The sequence below is a fragment of the Tasmannia lanceolata genome, unplaced genomic scaffold (genome assembly GCF_043159265.1).
Source record: "Tasmannia lanceolata isolate RefF3 unplaced genomic scaffold, GAP_Taslan_0.1 ptg000037l, whole genome shotgun sequence".
In the NCBI taxonomy this organism is placed as follows: domain Eukaryota; kingdom Viridiplantae; phylum Streptophyta; class Magnoliopsida; order Canellales; family Winteraceae; genus Tasmannia; species Tasmannia lanceolata.
In genome coordinates, this window is record NW_027518714.1 from 48,734,599 (window position 1) to 48,754,563 (window position 19,965).

Sequence of the window (19,965 nt, forward strand, 5' to 3'; positions counted from 1 at the left end):
CTCGAACTCAAATTGGTCGAACCCAAATTGGTGCAACTATAACCCAAATCTGATTAGTCGAACTAGAATTTGGAGCTACTTGATGTAGAGCTCCCAAAACCCCACAGATCCGGTCTGCTGTGTTTCCAATTTGAAAATGGCTTGAAATTCAAAAAATAAAACTTTAGAAAAATCAAATCAAAACCCTTATTAGAACCAGATCTGATAAGGAAATGACAGTCGGCAAATGAACGTCGGTATATTTTAATGAGAAAGTCTTAGTTTTATTATCATTTACCGACGCTCATGACTGTCAGTGTAAAAAAAATGTTTACCGACGTTTTAATAAACCATCGGTAAAAGTCCTTTTCCTACTTTTCCACCTTTTTACCGACGTTTAAAACCGTCGGTATAAATTCATACAACGGCGGTTTATTAAAACCGTCGGTAAAAGGTTTTAGTCACGGTAGAATTACCGACGCGAAAGACCGTCGGTGTTACTTTCAGTGACGTTTTAACGGCTTTTTACCGACGCTCCTGAACATCGCTAAATGTCTTTTTTCTTGTAGTGTAATTTATTTACTCTGATTTAAGGCTTAGATCTTAACCAAAGTACTAGGTTGTGCTATGTTACATGAAGGGAAGGTATTAGGCACTATTCAACCCCAAGAAATAGGGGTGGTTATTCGGTTATAGCCGAACCGATTTACCCGAAAATTACTAACCGATTTTAATTCAGTTATCTTAATCTTATAACTGAAACCGTAACCCAATTTAAACATAACCGAAAATAAACGAAACCGAAACTTTAGCTCCGTTAATCGGTTAGTTCGGTATAATCGAATTGCCTTTTCTCCCTTAACAGTTAACAGTTAACAAGTAACAACTGCTATTGAATATCTGATATACAAAGGCCAATTCCAAGCAGCAAAACAACAATGTATAGCCTATTACTTTGAAGCAGCAACAAGCCAACAATAGTTAATATCTGATACACCATGTACATAATACATTCGTATTGAACCACTGAATATCTGACACACCAACCACCAAGGCCTATTCGATGCAGCAAATAAATATGGTTTAAGTGTTTAACTTACACACACACACACACACACACACACACACACATATATATATATATATATATATATATATATATATATATATAGAGAGAGAGAGAGAGAGGAAAGTGAAGCTACGCCGCCGGCTTAAAATACAATGGGCCCACATTGTTTTGGTGATCCAAAACATTCATTTGATAGGCCCTCACATTGATAGGGTGTGCCCCAAAAATCAGCTAGGTAGGATCATCCCAACCCTACGATTTGTGGAGGCAAAAATGAACGTGTAAAAACCTTCACAAATCTGTCCATTTTTGCCTCCACAGTTTGAAGGGTTGGGATGATCCTACCTAGCTGATTTTTTGGGCACACCCTATCAATGTAAGGGCCTATCAAATGAATGGTGGATCACCAAAACAATGTGGGCCCATTGTATTTTAAGCCGGCGGTGTAGCTAAGTTAGCTACACTGGCGGTGTAGCTTCACTTTCCTCATATATATATATATATATATATATATATATATATATATGTGTGTGCATGCCATGGTACATTGAATATCTGATACACCAACGCTGCCCATGTAGATGTAGAGGCATAGAGTACCCCAGTAATTCAGCAATTGTAAAATGGAGTGGGTTTAATAGACAATTAGAATCACATGCAATTTTGCAACCAATGCATGCAATCTGAGTTGGGTGTAATAAACTAACAACTATTAACTAATACAACAACCAATGCATAATGATTAATGCATTCAATCTCACAAGTCACACCACAGCAAGTTCAGCAACATGCAACAACCAACAACCCAACAGCCAACAGGCAACAAGCAATAGGCAACAGGTAACAGCATGTCAACAACAGCCAACAGCCCAACAACCAACAACCAATAGAAACAGCAAACAGGTAACAACAGCAACAAACAACATGAGTACATAAGTAAATTCAGATATGCATTCAATCTAACAGCAAGTCAGCAACATCCAACAGCAACAACATTAATACATTATCAGCTATTTAGATAACCATGTTAGGCAGTTGAGTGTTGGCTGTTGTTGTGCCCTGTGTTGACACTTGAAAATTGAAATAGATACTTCCTATCAGATTAGCCACATTGAATTGATTACATGAGTACATAAGTACATTACTTGCATATCAGTAAGCAAGACTCCAAGAGTGCAAGATTATGAAAATTTTGATCCTTTTAGTAAAACACCACACCAACTAAGTAACTAACTAGTGAAGACGCAATCAAGAAAAGCAACGAAAGCATACCTAGTGAAGAAGAACAACTACAATTGCGGAGTAAGCAAACTCATTCCTCTCAATGACATTGGTATTGGATTGTTTGAATCTCCTCTGCATGTAAATTTGGAATAATTAATTAAAACACCAACATGGCAACTTCTTACTGAAACCAAAGCAAAAGAAAATCATGAAAAGAAAAGTCTTACATTGTTACTTTCATAACAATACTGATGCACAGATCGTGGATCTCCTCTTTGCGGTCTTCTTTAAGATCCTCACGAGTTACTCGTGCTCCTTCCTCAACATTGTGTTGTAAGAACGTTTTCAAAGTCTCTTCCTCCTCTTCCCTGCTTTTATAGGACATGTAGCATGCTCCACTGTACCCATTAACTTGCAATTGGCATTCTGGCCAACTGTAAAAATAGTTGCTTTCCATTAAAAACGGCATAGAACTTCATAGCCATTAACTAACCTGATAAAAACATTGAAATGGAAAAGTAATGGTCCTAATGGATAACTTGACATACCAAATGAATGATACTACAACTAAAAATAATTAGAATTACGATGATCACTCTAAATAAGAAGAAACATAGAAATTTCATAGCAATAATTGATTAGGTCCTACACATGTAACACATCCAAAAGGACCAAGAACACAAGTTACACAATCCATGAAAAGTTGAGAACGAACATGAAAACTAAATCCTGAAATAATACAAATATCAAGTAATGTAAAATACAGGTGTGACAATCCAAGAGGGGGGGTGAATTGGCTAATTAGAAATTTTAGGCTTAATTAATGAAAGATTAAAAATTAATCTTCTACTTAAGCACTAATTAATCTAACCCTTGTTCAAAAAGATTTATCAATAGAAGCTAAGGTTTAGATATTCTAATCATGCACATTTACTAACTCTTGTTTAAATGGATATCATAATGCAATTAGGGCTTATAACATTTAACTCAAGTGCATTTACTAACCCTTGTTCAATTAAAACATAAGCATAAGTAAGGTTAGAGATTACCAATCACCACACGTGCAAGAGAGAGAAGGAAACAGATAGAGGAGACAAGGCACACCACAATGAGGACACCAAGATTTATAGTGGTTCGGTCACAACTTGACCTACTCCACTCTTCCAAGTTTGGCTCTTTGGGTACTCCACTATGGTGAGAGTTCAAGCATAATCTCGAAGCTCTTACAATAAGCTTTTCCATTCTCAATGGCCAAAGCGAAGCCCATCTGCACGAAGCCTTCGGCCAGAGGACAAACCCTCATATGTCGTCTTCATCTTTCTTGGGCCGAAGAGGAGACCCTCGTCTTCACCTTTGTTCACGGGCCGAAGAGAAGACCCTCTTCTTCACAATTCTTACCGGGCCAAAGAGAAGACCCTCAACGAAGAACAAAAAAAAATGAAAGACGCTCAATGCCTCTTAATAGGCGGATTACAACATTAATAGCTCACAATCACTCCCAACAAATAGCAAAAGAAAAGCCCTATGGAGTGCCTCTTGATAACATGTAGAAATGGAAGATCAAAGAGATTTTTAGCTTTTGAAACAAAATGTTGAAGCTCAAAGAGATATGTGATTTGATCTTTCTCAAATGTTCAAAAGCATGTAGAGATAAGTTTTAATCATGTATATATAGTGTATTTAAAAATATGACCGTTTGGGATAAAATTGTAAATAAATGGCTTGAAAAAGTCAAGCAGAAAATGCCCCAACGGCTAGTTTGCTCGACCACGGCGGTCGACCAGGCTACGGGGATCGACTGGGCTACGGCGGTCGTCCGCCCCTATCGGGCGCTTTATTCTATTTTCAAATTTCTTAACGTCGCGGTTGATCGGCCACATGGCGGTCGCCCGGCGAGGGCTAACTGTTTGCTCAAAAATTTGGCTCAAAAAACCTATCCCAGTCGACCGACCAACGGCGGTCGCCCGTCCTAGACCTAAATTGGATTGCTTCTGTAGAAACAGAAACGCATCCGCGGTCGACCGAATTATCCCGGTCGACCGGCCCGATAAAATTCGAGATGGCCTGGATTTCCAGGTTCCATCCCGCGGTCGCTCGAAGTAGCCCGGCCGACCGACCCTGAGTGAAATTCCATTTTTAACTTTAAAATCCATGAGCTTTTGGGCTATGGTCTTTGGGCTTAAGTCCATGGTTTTCAAACACATTTTTGGGTATGTTGATGGTTTTCAAAGATGTAAAATGTTAAGTACAAAAACCATTTAAATACCTTTTGAAAGTGTATTTAAACAAAAAATCAAGAGGACTCCAAATACATTCTAAAAATAAGAACCTTGAGTCTTCTTGGAATGTCTTAGCTCCTTTGCACTTTCTTAGACTTCTTCAGCTTGGGTGAACATCTTGTCCTTGTCTTGGCTCTTGTTACTTGTCCTCCAATCTTCAATGCATGTTGAGGTACATGAGGTGTCATCATGGCATGTTCAACTCCAAGCTCATTCTTGACACTTGCTTAGGAACTTGTGGGATCTTCATGTTGAGTTTCTTGACTTAAGGATCTTCAAATAAGGATGACTCCAATGTAGGTGCAAGCTCTTGGTTCCTTTGATTCTTGATCTACAAGTCATGTGTTGTGAAGAGTTGTGTAATGGCGATTATGACATAAAAATTATGTATACAACACAACACCTCAAAGCAATACATCAGTCCATAAATGCTAATCAATTTAGTTTGCTAGCATCAAAACAAGAAAGTAAGGTGAATGATTAACCATTGGGCTTACATAATCAATGTCTCAAACCAACATGAAAATAAAACCCATAACATGTCTGAAACCAACAAAAAAACAAAACCCATAACATAGCCATTAGTCATTAGCCACCAAGCCCACCACCAAGGCACCAATCACAAAAAACCACCTCCAATTCTCCAAAGTCCAAACTGTAGTCTTTCAGTCTTCAAATCTCAACATTTGTGAAAACATCTCCAAAATGTCCAAACTCTGAAAAGAAAAGAATATAATAAAAAACTAATATCAAATTTGAAGTCACTTGAGTGAGAGTCAGTTGACAAAGATAGAAGTACACACTAAAAAAGGATATAAATTACTGTTTTCAACAGTTTCAAGATCATCTAATGCCTCTTCGATGTTAAGAGGCTCTGAGGATTAACGAAGCCAATCCTGATCACATATAAGAGCCTGCACAATCTTAGGAGTCAAGGAACTCCTAAATGTGTCAAGAACATGCCCTCCTGTGTTGAATGTAGACTCTGAAGAAACAGTAGAAATAGGAACCGCCAACACACTTTGTGCCATTTGAGACAAAATAGGAAACCTAGGGCTGTTAAGTTTCCACCACCCTGAAATATCAAAATCCTCAGAAATATCTTCTTCGGCATCTTCACTCAAATATCTATCCAACTCTGATTTGTTATCCCCACATCCCAATTCAATTTTGCTTCTTAAACTTCTCATTCATCATCTTCATAACATGTTGTTTCGGCGAGGTTTGAAAAGTTTCACTTGAACTTGATTCCCCCAAGTTCACCTGTTGAAGTGTGTTGGTTGTCAACTTAGAAGTAAACTCATTAAACATTTCAAGCGTGGCATTAAACACCTTTTCCACCAACTCATTGCCCTTTTCTTCTCTATACATATCAATTAGAGCAAACCTCACAAAATCAAGTTTATGTCGAGGGTCAACAATAACCGCAATAAAGATCAACTTGTTCATCTTCTCAATGTCCCCCCAATACTTATCATATTCTGTTTCATTCTCCTTGCCATCATCACCAATTTGAAGTCGTCACTCTCACTCCATTGTTTTGAAAGGCATTCAACCTCTATAATTTAAGGAAATAGGGTGTGGGATGTAACTTATAATGACCCAGAAATTCGTATGGTGAGGTTATTGAAGTTTTGAAGCTGAATATTTGCATGGCGTTTAACTAAATCTTTTCCGGCATCAGTTTCAAATTTAGCTTTCTTTCTTCTCGCATTTCCTTGATTAGCTTGCTAATTTTGTTCAGGCCTTTCGAAAAATCGTCGTTGTTCTTCCATAAATTCTGGAAAAAAAAATCTTGCAAAAACCGTCAAAAATAGAATCCCAAATCTCACAACCCATGGCATAAGATTGACAGCTCTGATACTAGTTTGTTACGAACTCAATCCAGTTCACAACCGATTGATCTTCTTGGAGGGAAGATCTGCCTCTTGATCCACTTCGAGGGAAGGATCAATCCTCCTCTGTGCACGAGACACGTTTTGATACAATTTTTTTCATTAATTCCCTTCAATGCATTTTACAAGCTTTAAACAAATGTTTACAAATGTGATACTCCCATGAAAGTAGGCGCAATCCCTCCCAACGAAATAGACTATTCACCTATTAAACAGGTAACTTCCTTATCAAATTCATATCAAATAGCAATTACTTCTATAGCTATCATAATTGCAGATTATTATCCTATCATAATAAGAAGAGATTAACACAAAGAAAATCCACATACGTTGCTAATCTCTAATGTGATCATGCCTATGTGTAGACACCCTCATTTTGCTACACTTTAACCAACAATAACTTAATATATTGATCCGTGTAATTTCACTGGTAAAATATGCATCCTCACATTCCCTGAAAACCAAAATGGTAAAGAGCTGTACCTGGTAAGATAATTATACCCGAAAAATTGAAAAAATGCCCTGATTCGTTACTTTAGAGTGTTAAATCCATGTAAGAGTCCCTCTATCACGGATATATGTTTTAGGGCATTGACATCTCGATCTGACTTTAGGGATCATCAATCGGGATAAAATAAGTTAGGGTCACTTAACAGCCCAGACCCTGATTCCATTCTGAGACCCGATTTCCATAAATCGTCAGATCGAGGGCTGATTTTTAACCTGTGTGTCTTTCTTTACCAAGGATTTGTGATCATTTAGTCAAAATAATATCAATCAATGTTAATCTCAAATCCGGATTAAACATTGGGTTACTTAACTAAGCAAAAAACTAGTAAAAAGTCACAGATCAAGGCGGGATAAGCGAAATCCGTCGAAATCATCACATTAAATCATTGATAACAGAACTTTTTGATGTCTCAATCATTGTCAATATCGTGGTTTAATGGTTCTAACCATTGACCCAAAGTTGATCGAATCGGTTGGTTCGTTTAGATCGCCGATTTGCCCGATCTTAGGAAAAACGATCTACAGGCGGAGATCGGGGGCCCTCACTGGTCGAAAATTTTAAAATCAGTATTTCTATGGCAATATTGGGCTTAAAAGAAAGAGAAAAAATCAACGATTCCAACAGCGAAAGAATTATCGAAATCGGACTTCAAAATCTCCTGAAAACCGCATTTTTTTATTTTCACATTCAAAATATTTGGAAAATCTTTCACAAAGATTCTAGGAGATTTGGAGGCATCATCTCATCCATTCTTTTGATCCCCTAAGGATTGCAATTGATCTCAACCACCCAATTTCAGGATATTTGGAGACCCCATCTCGCCCGTTCTTTCGATCACATGGAGATTACAGTTAATCTAGGTCATCCAAGCTGTTGCCATTCTCAACAAATGCAACCAATTTGGACATTTCCCTTGTCTTGAAATTTGCTTCCAAATCCACAAAGATTCCAAGGACAAGTGGCATCATCCTGGACCTTGAATTGTGCCTAAATCTTTAGTGCTTGATCCTGGCCACATAAATGCCTACCATTTGGAACATGGCCACGGCTAAAATGGAAGATGCCAAAGAAGAGGGAGAATATTCTAGAAAAATTCGATCTTGGCCATCATTTTTCCTTCCTTTCTCTATCACTCAATCTCCACCCTACACCTTTAGGCTCCTAAGAAGGCAACCTAGCTCACCCATTCCCCTATAAATACCCCTCCATTGCTCCATCCCAAAAAAAGAGAAGACTCCAAGAGAGCAGACACAAAAAATCTCAGCTCTCTTCCTCTCTAAAAATCCGTCCACCCTAGATCTCTCTCTCTCTCTCTCTCTCTCTCTCTCTCTCTCTCTCTCTCAATTCGGCCAAAACATCTTGTCGGCCTAATTCGCGCATCAATTAGGAATCATTTTGGGAACCATCGTCAAAGGGATCATCGTATTCAAAGGAATTCACCAAGGGAAAACAAGGGGATCGATACCAAACGCCGGGAAAGGTTGGTACTTTATTGTTTTCAAATAAGAACATGATAGGAAGTATGTAGGTTTCAATGATTCATGCATGTCTCCGTCTTTTTTCTTCTTAGACTAAATTCATTGCATATATTTCTCGCCCCATTTTTCTTTTATCTATGCTCTTATGCCATCACCCCTACTCGATCCTTGACCAGTAACCCAGCCCTAACTCAACCCAGTTTGACTTGGTCTAACATGGACTCAACCCAACCCAACAACCCAGCTTAGATTAAATTCCAACCCCACCCAATCGCCATCGTCCAATCCCATAACCATCACATGCCTGTAGCTATAACTCATAGCTAACTTCAGCCACCTCATTCATCCATGGCATATATCCCAAATGCTACATCCCATGACCCATGTTCTCATCCCATTCACATCATCAGCCCATCCATAGCACCATCCCACCTAACCGTGTACTGTCAACCCTCTTATCAATTAATCATACTCCATGTCTCCCACCCAAATTAATTCCACTCGGTCACCCCCCTATACATACCTATCAGACACATATCCCATGTCAATAACCTACATCCCCATCAGCCCCATGTTCCCTAGCCTAATTCCCATAACCCAACTGGGCCTACATAAACCATGTCATATTCTATAACCGAGTGTAAGCCACACAACCCTCTTGAATCAGCACCCAAAGCCCAAGTGTGTTTTGTGTACTGTGTACACAAGTACACAATTTTGCATCCAATGGAGGCATGTCCACACATCTCATCTACTGAAACCCTCCATCAGACCTTCCTTCTTGAATTAAATACATGTGCACACTCGGCTTCGACACATGCACAGTACACATAGTTCATGAAACCCCTCCTGTTTGATTAATTTCACTCAACCTTTTTTTTGAGACAAACCCCATGACTCAGCCGAGTCGTATCCCAAGATCTAAACCAACCCAACCCTAGTCTAGTCAAACCCAACTTAACCAACCCAACCTGGGATCAACTCGAGCCAACCTGGCTTGACCCGACTCAACCCCATCCATCTCAAACCTAGCCCAAACACTCAATCCCTAACCCGAACCCGGCCCCGCAAACTGAACCCAAACCCGGAACCCGAACATGAACCGGCTCTAAGCTGCACACCGACCCCAACCTAATCTTTACCCAAAAGTGAGCCCGGACCCGCAACCTAGATCCACATAAAAGCCTATAATCTGAACCCAACCTGGACCCTAATTACGTAGCCGGACTTCACCCAACTTGACTCCACCGAGCCCAACCTCTAACCCACGTCAATTGGGTCCACTCAATCCCAATCCATGTTGCTGTGCATGTTAGTGCACCGTGTGCATATATTGAAAGCAATCTACCTCCATGATAAGCACATGCATGCAAAACAATATACAGTGTGTGTATCATAGTGTAGTGTGGCATACATGCACAATAATTCCTTATGCACTGCGTGTGCTGTTCACATACATACAAAATAATGCCGTATTCACTTTGTGTATACACCGTATCAAATCCAATTATGTGAGCATATATTGTGCATGAAATCAATTTAATCTCATATACTGTGTGGAATTGATGTACAGTGTATACTTTCCTCAATCCAAGATATTCAAACCCAACCCATCCCAGCTTGACCCAATCCCAACTAACCCAACCTTCACTTGACCCAAGAGAAGCTACACAGAGTCAATCCAAGCCAACCCGGGTTCAACCCGAATCGACCCGAGTCAGCTCAAGCTATCCCGAGTCCAACTCGAGTCAGCCAAAGCCAAACCGGCTTCAACCCGATTCGACCCGAGTCAACCCGAACTAACCCAATCCAACACGGGTTCAACCCGAGTCAACCCGGACCGGACCCAAACCAACTCGGGCATGGAATCAATTTAATCTCATGCACTGTGCGGAATTTATGTACTGTGTATACTTTCCCCAATCCAAGGTATTCAAACCCAACCCATCCCGGCTTGACCCAATACCAACTAACCCAGCCTTCACTTGACCCAAGAGAACCAACACGGAGTCAATCCAAGCCAACCCGAGTTCAACTCGAATCAACCCGAGTCAGCTCAAGCTATCCCGAGTCCAACCCGAGTCAGCCCAAGCCAAACCGGGTTCAACCCGATTCGACCCGAGTCAACCCGAGCTAACCCAAGCCAACTCGGGTTCAACCCGAGTCAACCCGGACCGGACCCAAACCAATTTGACTCAACCCGACCCGATCCAACCCAACCCGGTTCAACCCGTACTCAACCCAACTCAATCCGCTTCAACCTGGATCCAACTTGATGGGGTGTAAAAAGACCAGCCTATCAACTGCCGACACGTGTCCTGGGGAGGGCCCACCACAAACACCACAGACCAGCCTATTAGCAGTCGACACGTGTCTCGAGGGGCCCACCGCAGACCCCGCGTCAGCAGGGGTAATTTGGTAATTACAGCAGAGTAGATGAGCTTGAACCTATAGCTGGTCGGCACCTGTCTTGGAGCATTAACTCCCCAACTACCCCATTTTTCCTCTATAAAAGGGCTCCCAAAGCTCATAAACAGGGTAATAACTTCTCACCCACCACTCTTAAACTAGCTCTGCACTCCTGCTCATACTTACTTGAGTGTCGAAGGGCCTGTCCGGAGTAACACTCCGGGTTGGTCATTCTGACCTCGTTTGCTCTTTACGCAGGGCTCAGCTACTCAACTCCCTCACCACGGCTCCTTGGGTCCTCCCGCTCGGCTCTTACGTCACTGTCATATCTGTTAACCGATTTTAGGCCTAACATATTGGCGCCATCCGTGGGACCCCGAACTAAAGGCTGTTCCAATCACTTTACAAAAATGAAAGGGCGCAGGAGTGCGCGGGTGCCAACCGCGTGGACTACCCGAGCCGTGCTACCCCGCAGGACCCGAAGTGAGCGAATCGCCTCGCTGGTGGTGGCAGCTTCTGCTACGGCCGAATAGAGCCAACCTACGTTCGGAACACCTCAACCCCATGCCCACCCCGGAGCAAGTCCAAGCTCTCTTTCAGCAAATGACAACGCTCGTTGGTCAGTACCAGCAGCTACTCCAGACGCCTCCCCAACCTCCTCCGGAAGCTCCACGACCTGTCCAAGAAAGGCCAGATATCCACAGGGGAGAGTCATCGCGCCACGGTGAGGACCGGACTCATCACTCCACCAGACAAGTCCGTCACCCCACAACCAGGCATGCACAGACAGAGCCTCACCGCCGTCGGAGGTCGCGGTCTCGCTCTGCCCAAAGGCGCCAAGCTCACAAAGAGCGCGCAGCACAAGCCAAATCCCGGTCCCGTCATTGGAGTCCGGAAAGCCACTCCGGCTCCGCGACCAGCCGATCGGTGGAAATAAACAGGTCACCAGACCATAGAGCTGACCCGATGCTGCAGAGAATAGAGGAGATGGATCACAGGATAGAAGAACTGGGTAAGGACCAAAGCCGGCCCGTTTCTAGGGCGTTCTCAAGTAGAACGCCATTCACCGATGACGTCATGGGTGCCCCAGCACCCAGAGGATTTAAAATGCCAACTGTCCCGCAGTATGATGGGACCACCGACCCAGTGGACCACCTGGAGACGTTCAGGACGATGATGCTCCTCCACGGTGCGTCGGACGGCTTCCTCTGCCGAGCATTCCCAACGACACTGACCGATGCGGCAAGGGACTGGTACTCAAGGATCAGGCCGAACTCCATCAGCAACTTCGACGACTTCGGGGAAGATCTAGTCCACCACTTCATGAGCAGCCGCAGGCCAAGGAAAACCACAGCATCCCTGATGGCCTTGCGGCAGGAGGATAATGAACCTCTCAAAACCTTCGTCAGCCGCTTCAACAGGGAGGCACTCCAAGTACCAAATCTAGACCCCTCAGCCGCTACAAACGCACTTCTCGCAGGTGCGAGATCTAATGATTTCAGCCGAGCAGTGGCCCGCCGGAATCCTCACTCCCTAGCAGATCTAATGGACGGGGCGGAGGAGTATATATCAGTAGAAGAGACCCTGGCTGCCCTGGACTCGAATCGGAAGAGAACCTCTGAAGACAAGAACCCTGCTAAACAGCGTAGGGATGACAAGGCCGTCAGAAGAGAAAAATCCCTCCAGAGGAGGGAGAACTTCACCCCTCTCAACACTTCCCGAAGAAATATCCTGGCCGCTATCAGCGGAGAAGAGTTCGTAAAGTGGCCAACCCCGATGATCTCCAAAGGAAACAGGAGAGACAAGTCGAAGTACTGTCGTTTCCACAGGGACCACGGCCACGACACGGATGAATGCTGGCAGCTGAAGGAGGAAATAGATCAGTTGATTGGCAGGGGCTATTTGAAAAAATACATCCGAAGCGACGCCCGCCGAAGTGAGCACAAGGAGAAAGGTCCCCAGGGCCGAAGCCCTCGGCGGTCACAATCACCCCCGCCCGGGGTCAATCTCCTCTGCCGCCAGTCCACAGCTAGAGGCACATCGCTCCCAACCAAGGGGAGTCACAATTATGGGTGGCCCGGCAGCTGGGGGCACCTCGTCCGCTGCTCGAAAAGCTTACGTACGCCGAGTCAATGTCGTGCACACATGCAGCAAGAAGGCGAAGACGGAGAATGAGATCTCCTTCTCGGATGCGGACCTTGACAACCTGATATTACCACATGACGACGCCCTGGTTCTCACCATGCTCGTCGCAAACTGGGAGCTGAAGAAAATCCTGGTAGACAATGGGAGCTCAGCCGACATTTTGTACTCTCACGCCTTCGAAAGGATGATGATAGGTAACGACCGCTTAAGGCCGGCGAATTCAGATCTTTTCGGCTTCTCTTGAGAGGTCGTTAAGGTAGAGGGACAAATCGAACTTCCTGTCCTCGTCGGAGAGCCACCCTGCCAAGCTTTCGCCATGGTCAACTTTCTACTAGTGAGGGCCACTTCGGTCTATAATGCCATTTTAGGACTGCCTGGCCAGAACCTGCTCCGCGCCGTCGCGTCAGCTTATCACCAGGAGATGAAGTTTATTACGACAAATGGCATTGGAGAAGTGAGGGGGGACCAGCCGCAATCTAGGGAGTGTTATGCGATGGCACTAAAGGGCAAAAATGCGGTGGAGTCGTTGCCAATTGAGTTACTCGACCTTAGGGATGAAGCCCAGGGAACTCAGCCAGCCGAGGACCTCATCTCCATCCCCTTGTGCAAAAATGATGATGAAAAAACAGTTTAGATCGGCTCCTCTCTGGGCGACGACACTCGGCACAGCCTCACCCAATTCCTTCAGGACAACGCAGATGTCTTTGCATGGGCCCCCGCGGACATGCCCGGTATAAACCCGGAGGTCAGTACGCACAAACTCGGTGTTGACCCAACCTGCAGGCCGGTGAAGCAGAAAAGAAGACACTTCGCCCCCGAGAGGCGGCAGGCGATCAAAGAAGAAGTTGAGAGGCTCCTGAGGGCTGACTTCATTCGAGAAATCCAATACCCGGACTGGTTGGCAAACGTAGTCCTGGTAAAAAAGGTAACTGGGAAATGGAGAACCTGTGTTGACTTAACTGATCTGAATAAAGCCTGTCCCAAGGACAGCTACCAGCTCCCAAAGATCGATCAGCTCATCGACGCAACTCCAGGTCACGAGTTGTTGAGCTTCATGGACGCCTTCTCCGGATATAATCAGATCAGAATGTATGAGTCAGATATACCGAAGACTTCCTTTGTAACAGACCAGGGGACCTACTGCTACCGTGTCATGCCCTTCGGCCTGAAAAACGCCGGGGCCACATATCAAAGGCTTGTAAACAAGCTCTTCCGGAATCAGATCGGCCGCAACATGGAAGTCTATGTCGACGACATACTGGTCAAAAGTCGAAGCGCGCGAGATCATGTCTCCGACTTGAAAGAAACATTTCAAGTCCTGAGAGACCATAAGATGAAGCTCAATCCCACCAAGTGCACCTTCGGCGTCAGCTCGGGAAAGTTCCTAGGGTTTATGGTTAGCCAAAGAGGGATAGAGGCCAATCCAGAAAAAATCAAGGCCGTAGTAGAGCTCACTCCGCCAAAAACCATCAGAGAAGTGCAGCGACTGACGGGGATGGTAGCAGCGTTGGGGCGCTTCATCTCAAAATCTGCAGAGAAGTGCCTCCCCTTCTTCAACGCAGTCAAAGGTCTCAAGACCGCGCCCTGGACAGAGGAATGCCAGGTGGCCTTCGAGGAGTTAAAACAATACTTATCCTCTCCACCGCTACTGACGAAGTCGGAGCCTGGTGAAGAGCTACTCTTGTATCTGTCCGTAAGCCCCCTGGCTCTGGCAGCGGTCTTAGTTTACGAAGAGCACAGCCGGCAAAAACTCGTCTACTATGTTAGCAAAGTCCTGCACGATGCGGAACAGCGGGTCGAGAAGTTGGCCTACGCCCTGGTTATGGCAGCCAGGAAGTTGAGACCGTATTTTCAAGTCACACGATAAAGGTCCTGACTGACCAGCCTCTCAGGCAAGTTCTCCATAAGCCGGACACCTCAGGACGACTCGTGAAATGGGCCGTGGAACTGAGTGAGTTCGACATCCGATACATGCTGAGGCCCGCAATCAAGGCTCATGTACTAGCAGATTTCGTGGCTGAATGCACCATCCCCCAGCAGATCACCGAGCCTGAAGACGCCCAAGCCCCGACGGCGGAAAAGGCAATTGCAGCTAAAGAGCTAGCAGAAGATGGGGCTGGAACAGAAATCATCCCCGTACCACCAGCGGAGCAGGGTCCTTCAACCGCCGAACCGCTCTGGGAAGTGCACGTGGACGAATCTTCGAACAAAGTTGGCTGCGGAGCCGGTCTGATTCTAACCGGGCCGGACAGCTTCACTCTAGACTACGCCTTGAGGTTCGGATTCCGCGCATCTAACAATGAGGCTGAATATGAAGCCCTTCTCGCCGGAATGAATCTTGCAGTCCAAACTGGCGCCCAAAGATTGAAAGCCTACTGTGATTCCTAGTTGGTTGCAAACCAGATTCAAGGAATATACGAAGCCCGCGACGAGCGTATGATCAAATACCTCTCCCACGTCCAGCAGTTATCCACCAAGTTCAAAAGCTTTGAGGTCGTCAGAATCCCCAGAACTGGAAACACAAAAGCAGATGTGCTGTCTAAGCTGGCCGCATCCGGATACACGACTCTCGGAAACATATGTATGGAGTTTCTACAGAAATCCAGTATCGAAAGAAAGGCCGCTGGAGTCATGCAGGTGGGGCACGAGTCCTGCTGGATGGACGAGATCATCGACTACCTGCATAGTGGGAAACTGCCCGAGGTCAAGAAAGAAGCCCGCAAAGTGATGCAAAGAGCAGCCCGGTTTTCACTCGACGGTGAGAACCTGTACAAAAGGTCCTACACCCTCCCATACTTGAAGTGTCTCCGGCCCAGCGATGCCACGTACGCCCTGCAAGAGACACATGACGGTATTTGTGGGGAACATCTAGGGGGCAAGGCCCTGGCGATCAAAGTTTTGCTGAGAGGTCTGTACTGGCCGACATTGAGACAAGACGCACTGACCCTGGTCAAGAAGTGTGAGAGATGCCAGAAATTTTCCCCCACCATTCATCAGCCCGTTGTATGTATGGCTCCAATCATCAGCCCACTACCCTTCGCGATTTGGGGGATGGACATCTTGGACCCCTTCCCACCGGCCTCCGGAAGGCGCACCTTCGTAGTAGTGGCCATCGATTATTTTACCAAGTGGGTGGAGGCTAAACCTCTAGCCCAGATCACCGAGCAGAACGTGCAGAACTTCTTTTGGAAGTCAGTGGTCTGCAGATTCGGGATCCCTCGTGTCTTGATAACAGATAACGGCAAACAGTTCGACTGCCGGAACTTTCGGAAGTTTTGCTCCGACTTGAAAATTGAGCAGAGGTTCACCTCAGTGGCGCACCCACAGACCAATGGACAGACAGAAGTGACGAACCGAATCCTGCTGCAAGGGATAAAGAAAAGGCTGGACGAAAAAGCTGGCTGATGGGCAGATGAGCTTTACCACGTCTTATGGGCGTATCGCACCACCCCACGCGTACCAACGAGTGAATCACCATTCAACTTGTCCTTTGGAACAGAGGCAGTAATACCGGTCGATGTAGGCACCCCGTCTCCCAGAGTCACCAACTTCAATAAACAGCTCAATGGTGACGGGCTCCGCGCAAATCTCGATTTATTGGAGGAGGCCAGAGAAGAATCCTGAATAAGAGTCGCCGCCTACAAGCAGAGAGTGTCCAGCTATCATGACTCCAAAGTACGCCCCAGAGAATTCCGAGTAGGGGATCTGGTCTTAAGAAAAGCTGTTATCTCCCAACCCAAGAAGGTCGGAAAACTCTCCCCAACCTGGGAGGGGCCTTACCGAGTAAAAGAGGTGGTTCGTCCGGGAAGTTATAAACTGAAAACACTCGAGGAACAGCTACTACCCCATGCCTGGAACTCAAAGAACCTTCGCAAATACCATCAGTAGCGAGCTACCCGGCGCAAAAATGACTTTGTAAATATATATTGAATGTGAATGAAAGAAACTCTTTTGCAAATCTCTTCGTACTCATCAAATTGGAAACCCGGTTCACTAAAACTAGGGTACTTGACGCTTGGTTCGCCACGGCTCGTCTCCGCAAAGACCGGGAGCCCACTCCTGGTCCGGAACCAGTCCGGATGCAAAAACCAAAGCTCCTTGGAAACCCGGTTCACTAAAACTAGGGTACTTGACGCTTGGTTCGCCACGGCTCGTCTCCGCAAAGACCGGGATCCCACTCCTGGTCCGGAACCAGTCCGGATTGTGAAACCAAAGCTCCTAAGAAACCCAGTCCACTGGGGTCAACCTAAGCCCATGACGCCTGTCCGGAACAATATCAACACAGTATACGACCGAACAGTACAAACCAGAGACAGACAAGTGAAGAAGAGGTGGACAATAAAAGTTTACTTTCCATTCATGAGTTAAGGCCTCTAAGGACCATTACAAGGATAATGCCTCAAAAGGCTGCTACAAAAGTTGGGCCTCCAAGGGGCCATTACAAAAAGAAATCGAGAAATCGCCAAAAAGAGAGAAGGGGAGATCAAGGCGCCTCCTTGCTACCCTCCATCGCTAAATCTGTCCGTGGAGCCAAGGGCGCGGCCATGGTGGCCGGCTCATCACCACCAATCGTCGGTGGGTCGGGAAGGACCATTCCCGTCAAGACAACGCCCGGATTTGATTCCTTAACCTGCTCAAGGCAGTCAAAGAACCCAATTTTGTACGCCTCACTAGATAGGGTGACGAGTTCGTCCTCCTTTCTTTGAACGGCCGCTTCTTGCCTCTCTCGGGCTCTCTCCCTCTGGACGTTGAGGGCTTCCACCGCTTTCTCCTTCTGCACAGTCAGCTGAGCTGCAAAATTTTCTTTAAGCCACTTTTTTTCCTCAGCCGATTTTTCAATGGTCCTCTGAAGCCCTTCTGCCTCTCGGATCAGCTTGCCGTTCTCCTCCTCGGACTTCGTTATCGCCTCCACAAATTTCTGACTCTTCTGATTGAGGTCATTATAGTATAACAAAATCTGCAGGCAAATCGGCCAGTGTTAGCACAGAAAAGCGAGGAATAGAGCAAAAATAAATAAACACTTGAAAGCCATCTCACCTGGTAAGCTGACGAAAAAATGGCCTCTTCAGCCGCGGCAGGAGGTTTGTTGAGAACCTGGAGCTTGTCACTACTAAGAAGGACTTTACTAAGGAGCTCCTTAGCCACCCGGGTCTCACCCAGGCCGGTGTCGTTCTTCTGGACGACCCAGTTGGGCAGAAAAACATTGTCTCCGGTCCTCACCGCGGGAGGACGGGCTCCAGCTGATGCCCCTCCCGACTTGGAAGACTCCACGCCACGGCTATGGGTGCCCACCAACTTAACTATTGTCTTGGCTTTAGCATGCGGTGCCGTGGCCTGGGATGGCACCGGACTCGCCATTTCTACGTTCTTTCTTTTCTGGCCCTGTTGGGCCTTCCCGAACGCCCCCTTCCTCATTTTGTCTATCAAAGACTGTTGCTGCATCTCTGAAAATCGACACACACAAGCAAAAAAAGTCAAAAGCAAGGAAAAGAGGAAAGATAAGTCTTAAACAAGACTAGCCACGTACGTGCCCGGGTCGCAGTACTAAGGCCCAACCCAACCAGAACCTCTTCCCCTTGGAAGTCCGAACAATCAGTAGGTCCCTCATGGTCCAGCACCTCCCGAAGTAAAGCAAGCGTCCTCGCATCCTCACCCTCAAGAAACGGCTTGCGACTCATCGCGACTGTATCCGGGGTGCCCCATTTCAAAGGAACCGGCCAGGGCTCGCTGGACTCCCTGTCCTCGACATAAAAGAACCTGTTTCTCCACAAGTGTATCGAGGAAGGAATGTCAGTGATCATTTTCACCTCCGGGCGCTGGCTAATGTAAATCCAACCCCCGCCCTTGTGCCTCTTCAATTGCGCACACACGCGGAACAACGACACTGACAAGTTCCTCCGAAGCTGGCCCTGAACAAGGTATACGAACCCTGTCAGCAGCCTCCATGAGTTTGGCGCTACCTGAGCTGGAGCCAGCCCGTAGTATTGAAGCACCGAGGCGAAGAACGGGTGCAGAGGAAACCTGAGTCCGGCCCTCAACGACTCATCGTATACGCAAACATCAGAGCTTTCGTTACAAGCCCTATCTCCCTCCATCGCCTCCCTCAGCCTAAACCTGGATGGAATGCAGTATTTATCCCTAATCACCGCCATCGCGGACTCATCTAGGTAATTCCCCTCGTTGAGAGCCTGTATGTTGTATTTAGGATTGGCATCCATTCGGGCCCTCGCAACGACCTCAACGGCCCGGCCAGGGAGAAACATTGTGGACGCCTCGCCGGCGTCACTACCAACACTCCCCTCCACTGGGACACAACTATCCGTCGGAAGCGGAATGGTGTTCAAGTCCAATATCACTTCGTCCTCCACCACTTCCTCATCGCTACCTATGATATCCACACTGACATCTGGACTTGCCATTTTCGGGACGGGTGACCAGGTCGGCCTATCCTGGGTCCTAATCGACAATCTAGACCCTGGACTACTAGAAGACGACTCCCCCGAATTGGACTCGGAACTAGAGCTACTACTTGACATGAAAGCAGGAAAAGAAACGAATGAGACGCGCTCAAGAAAATTATCGGTCATAACTGAAATCTCACGGTACCGAACTGAAGGCTCCCGAATCCACCGTCGTTCACAACCACAAACTATACGAGCCAAACTGGCCTCAGCCGAACTAGCAGAGCTAAAGACAGAGAAAAGAAGGAGGAGGAGGAGTGAAAAGTAAGAAAAAGTGAAGGGTGAAAACCCCCCTTTTTATAGGTTTATCTAAGGCGGTGTGCATTAAATGAAGGGCACGCATTTCGAGGGCGTTTGATGATGCCACGTGTCTTTCACTGTGGAGGATAACTCTCAAAACAAATTTGAGTCCGGCGACAAAAAGCAGTCCGGTCCAAGCCGGACTGGATATGACGCATCTCGCTACGCGACAAAAAGCAGTCCGGCCCAAGCCGGACTGGATATGACGCGTCTCG

At 46.0% G+C, this 19,965-nt stretch overlaps 2 protein-coding genes across 2 annotated transcripts; one reads left to right on the forward strand and one right to left on the reverse strand.

Annotated features, from left to right (window-relative positions):
* Nucleotides 1-5,432: 5,432 nt before the first annotated feature.
* Nucleotides 5,433-6,000, reverse strand: LOC143861510 (zinc finger BED domain-containing protein RICESLEEPER 2-like). Its single transcript, XM_077372430.1, has 2 exons — nucleotides 5,790-6,000; nucleotides 5,433-5,689 (listed from the first exon to the last, which is right to left on the reverse strand). The coding sequence occupies exons 1-2, from the start codon at nucleotides 5,998-6,000 to the stop codon at nucleotides 5,433-5,435; spliced, it is 468 nt and encodes a 155-aa protein (XP_077228545.1).
* Nucleotides 6,001-15,425: 9,425 nt separating this feature from the next.
* On the forward strand, nucleotides 15,426-16,613 carry LOC143861511 (uncharacterized). The gene is made up of 2 exons (XM_077372431.1): nucleotides 15,426-15,840; nucleotides 16,489-16,613. Exons 1-2 carry the CDS (start codon nucleotides 15,426-15,428, stop codon nucleotides 16,611-16,613), a joined length of 540 nt encoding a protein of 179 aa, XP_077228546.1.
* The last annotated feature ends 3,352 nt before the right edge of the window (nucleotides 16,614-19,965 follow it).

Bases quoted from the DNA above. Each gene is read 5' to 3' on its own strand.
- LOC143861510 (XM_077372430.1), bottom strand. From the start codon at position 6,000: ATGAACAAGTTGATCTTTATTGCGGTTATTGTTGACCCTCGACATAAA. The intron at 5,690-5,789 runs GTGAAACTTTTC...ATAACAAATCAG, and splicing joins CTTGGGGGAATCAAGTTCAA to AGTTGGATAGATATTTGAGT.
- LOC143861511 (XM_077372431.1), top strand. From the start codon at position 15,426: ATGATCAAATACCTCTCCCACGTCCAGCAGTTATCCACCAAGTTCAAA. The intron at 15,841-16,488 runs GTATTTGTGGGG...CCTTTGGAACAG, and splicing joins CCTGCAAGAGACACATGACG to AGGCAGTAATACCGGTCGAT.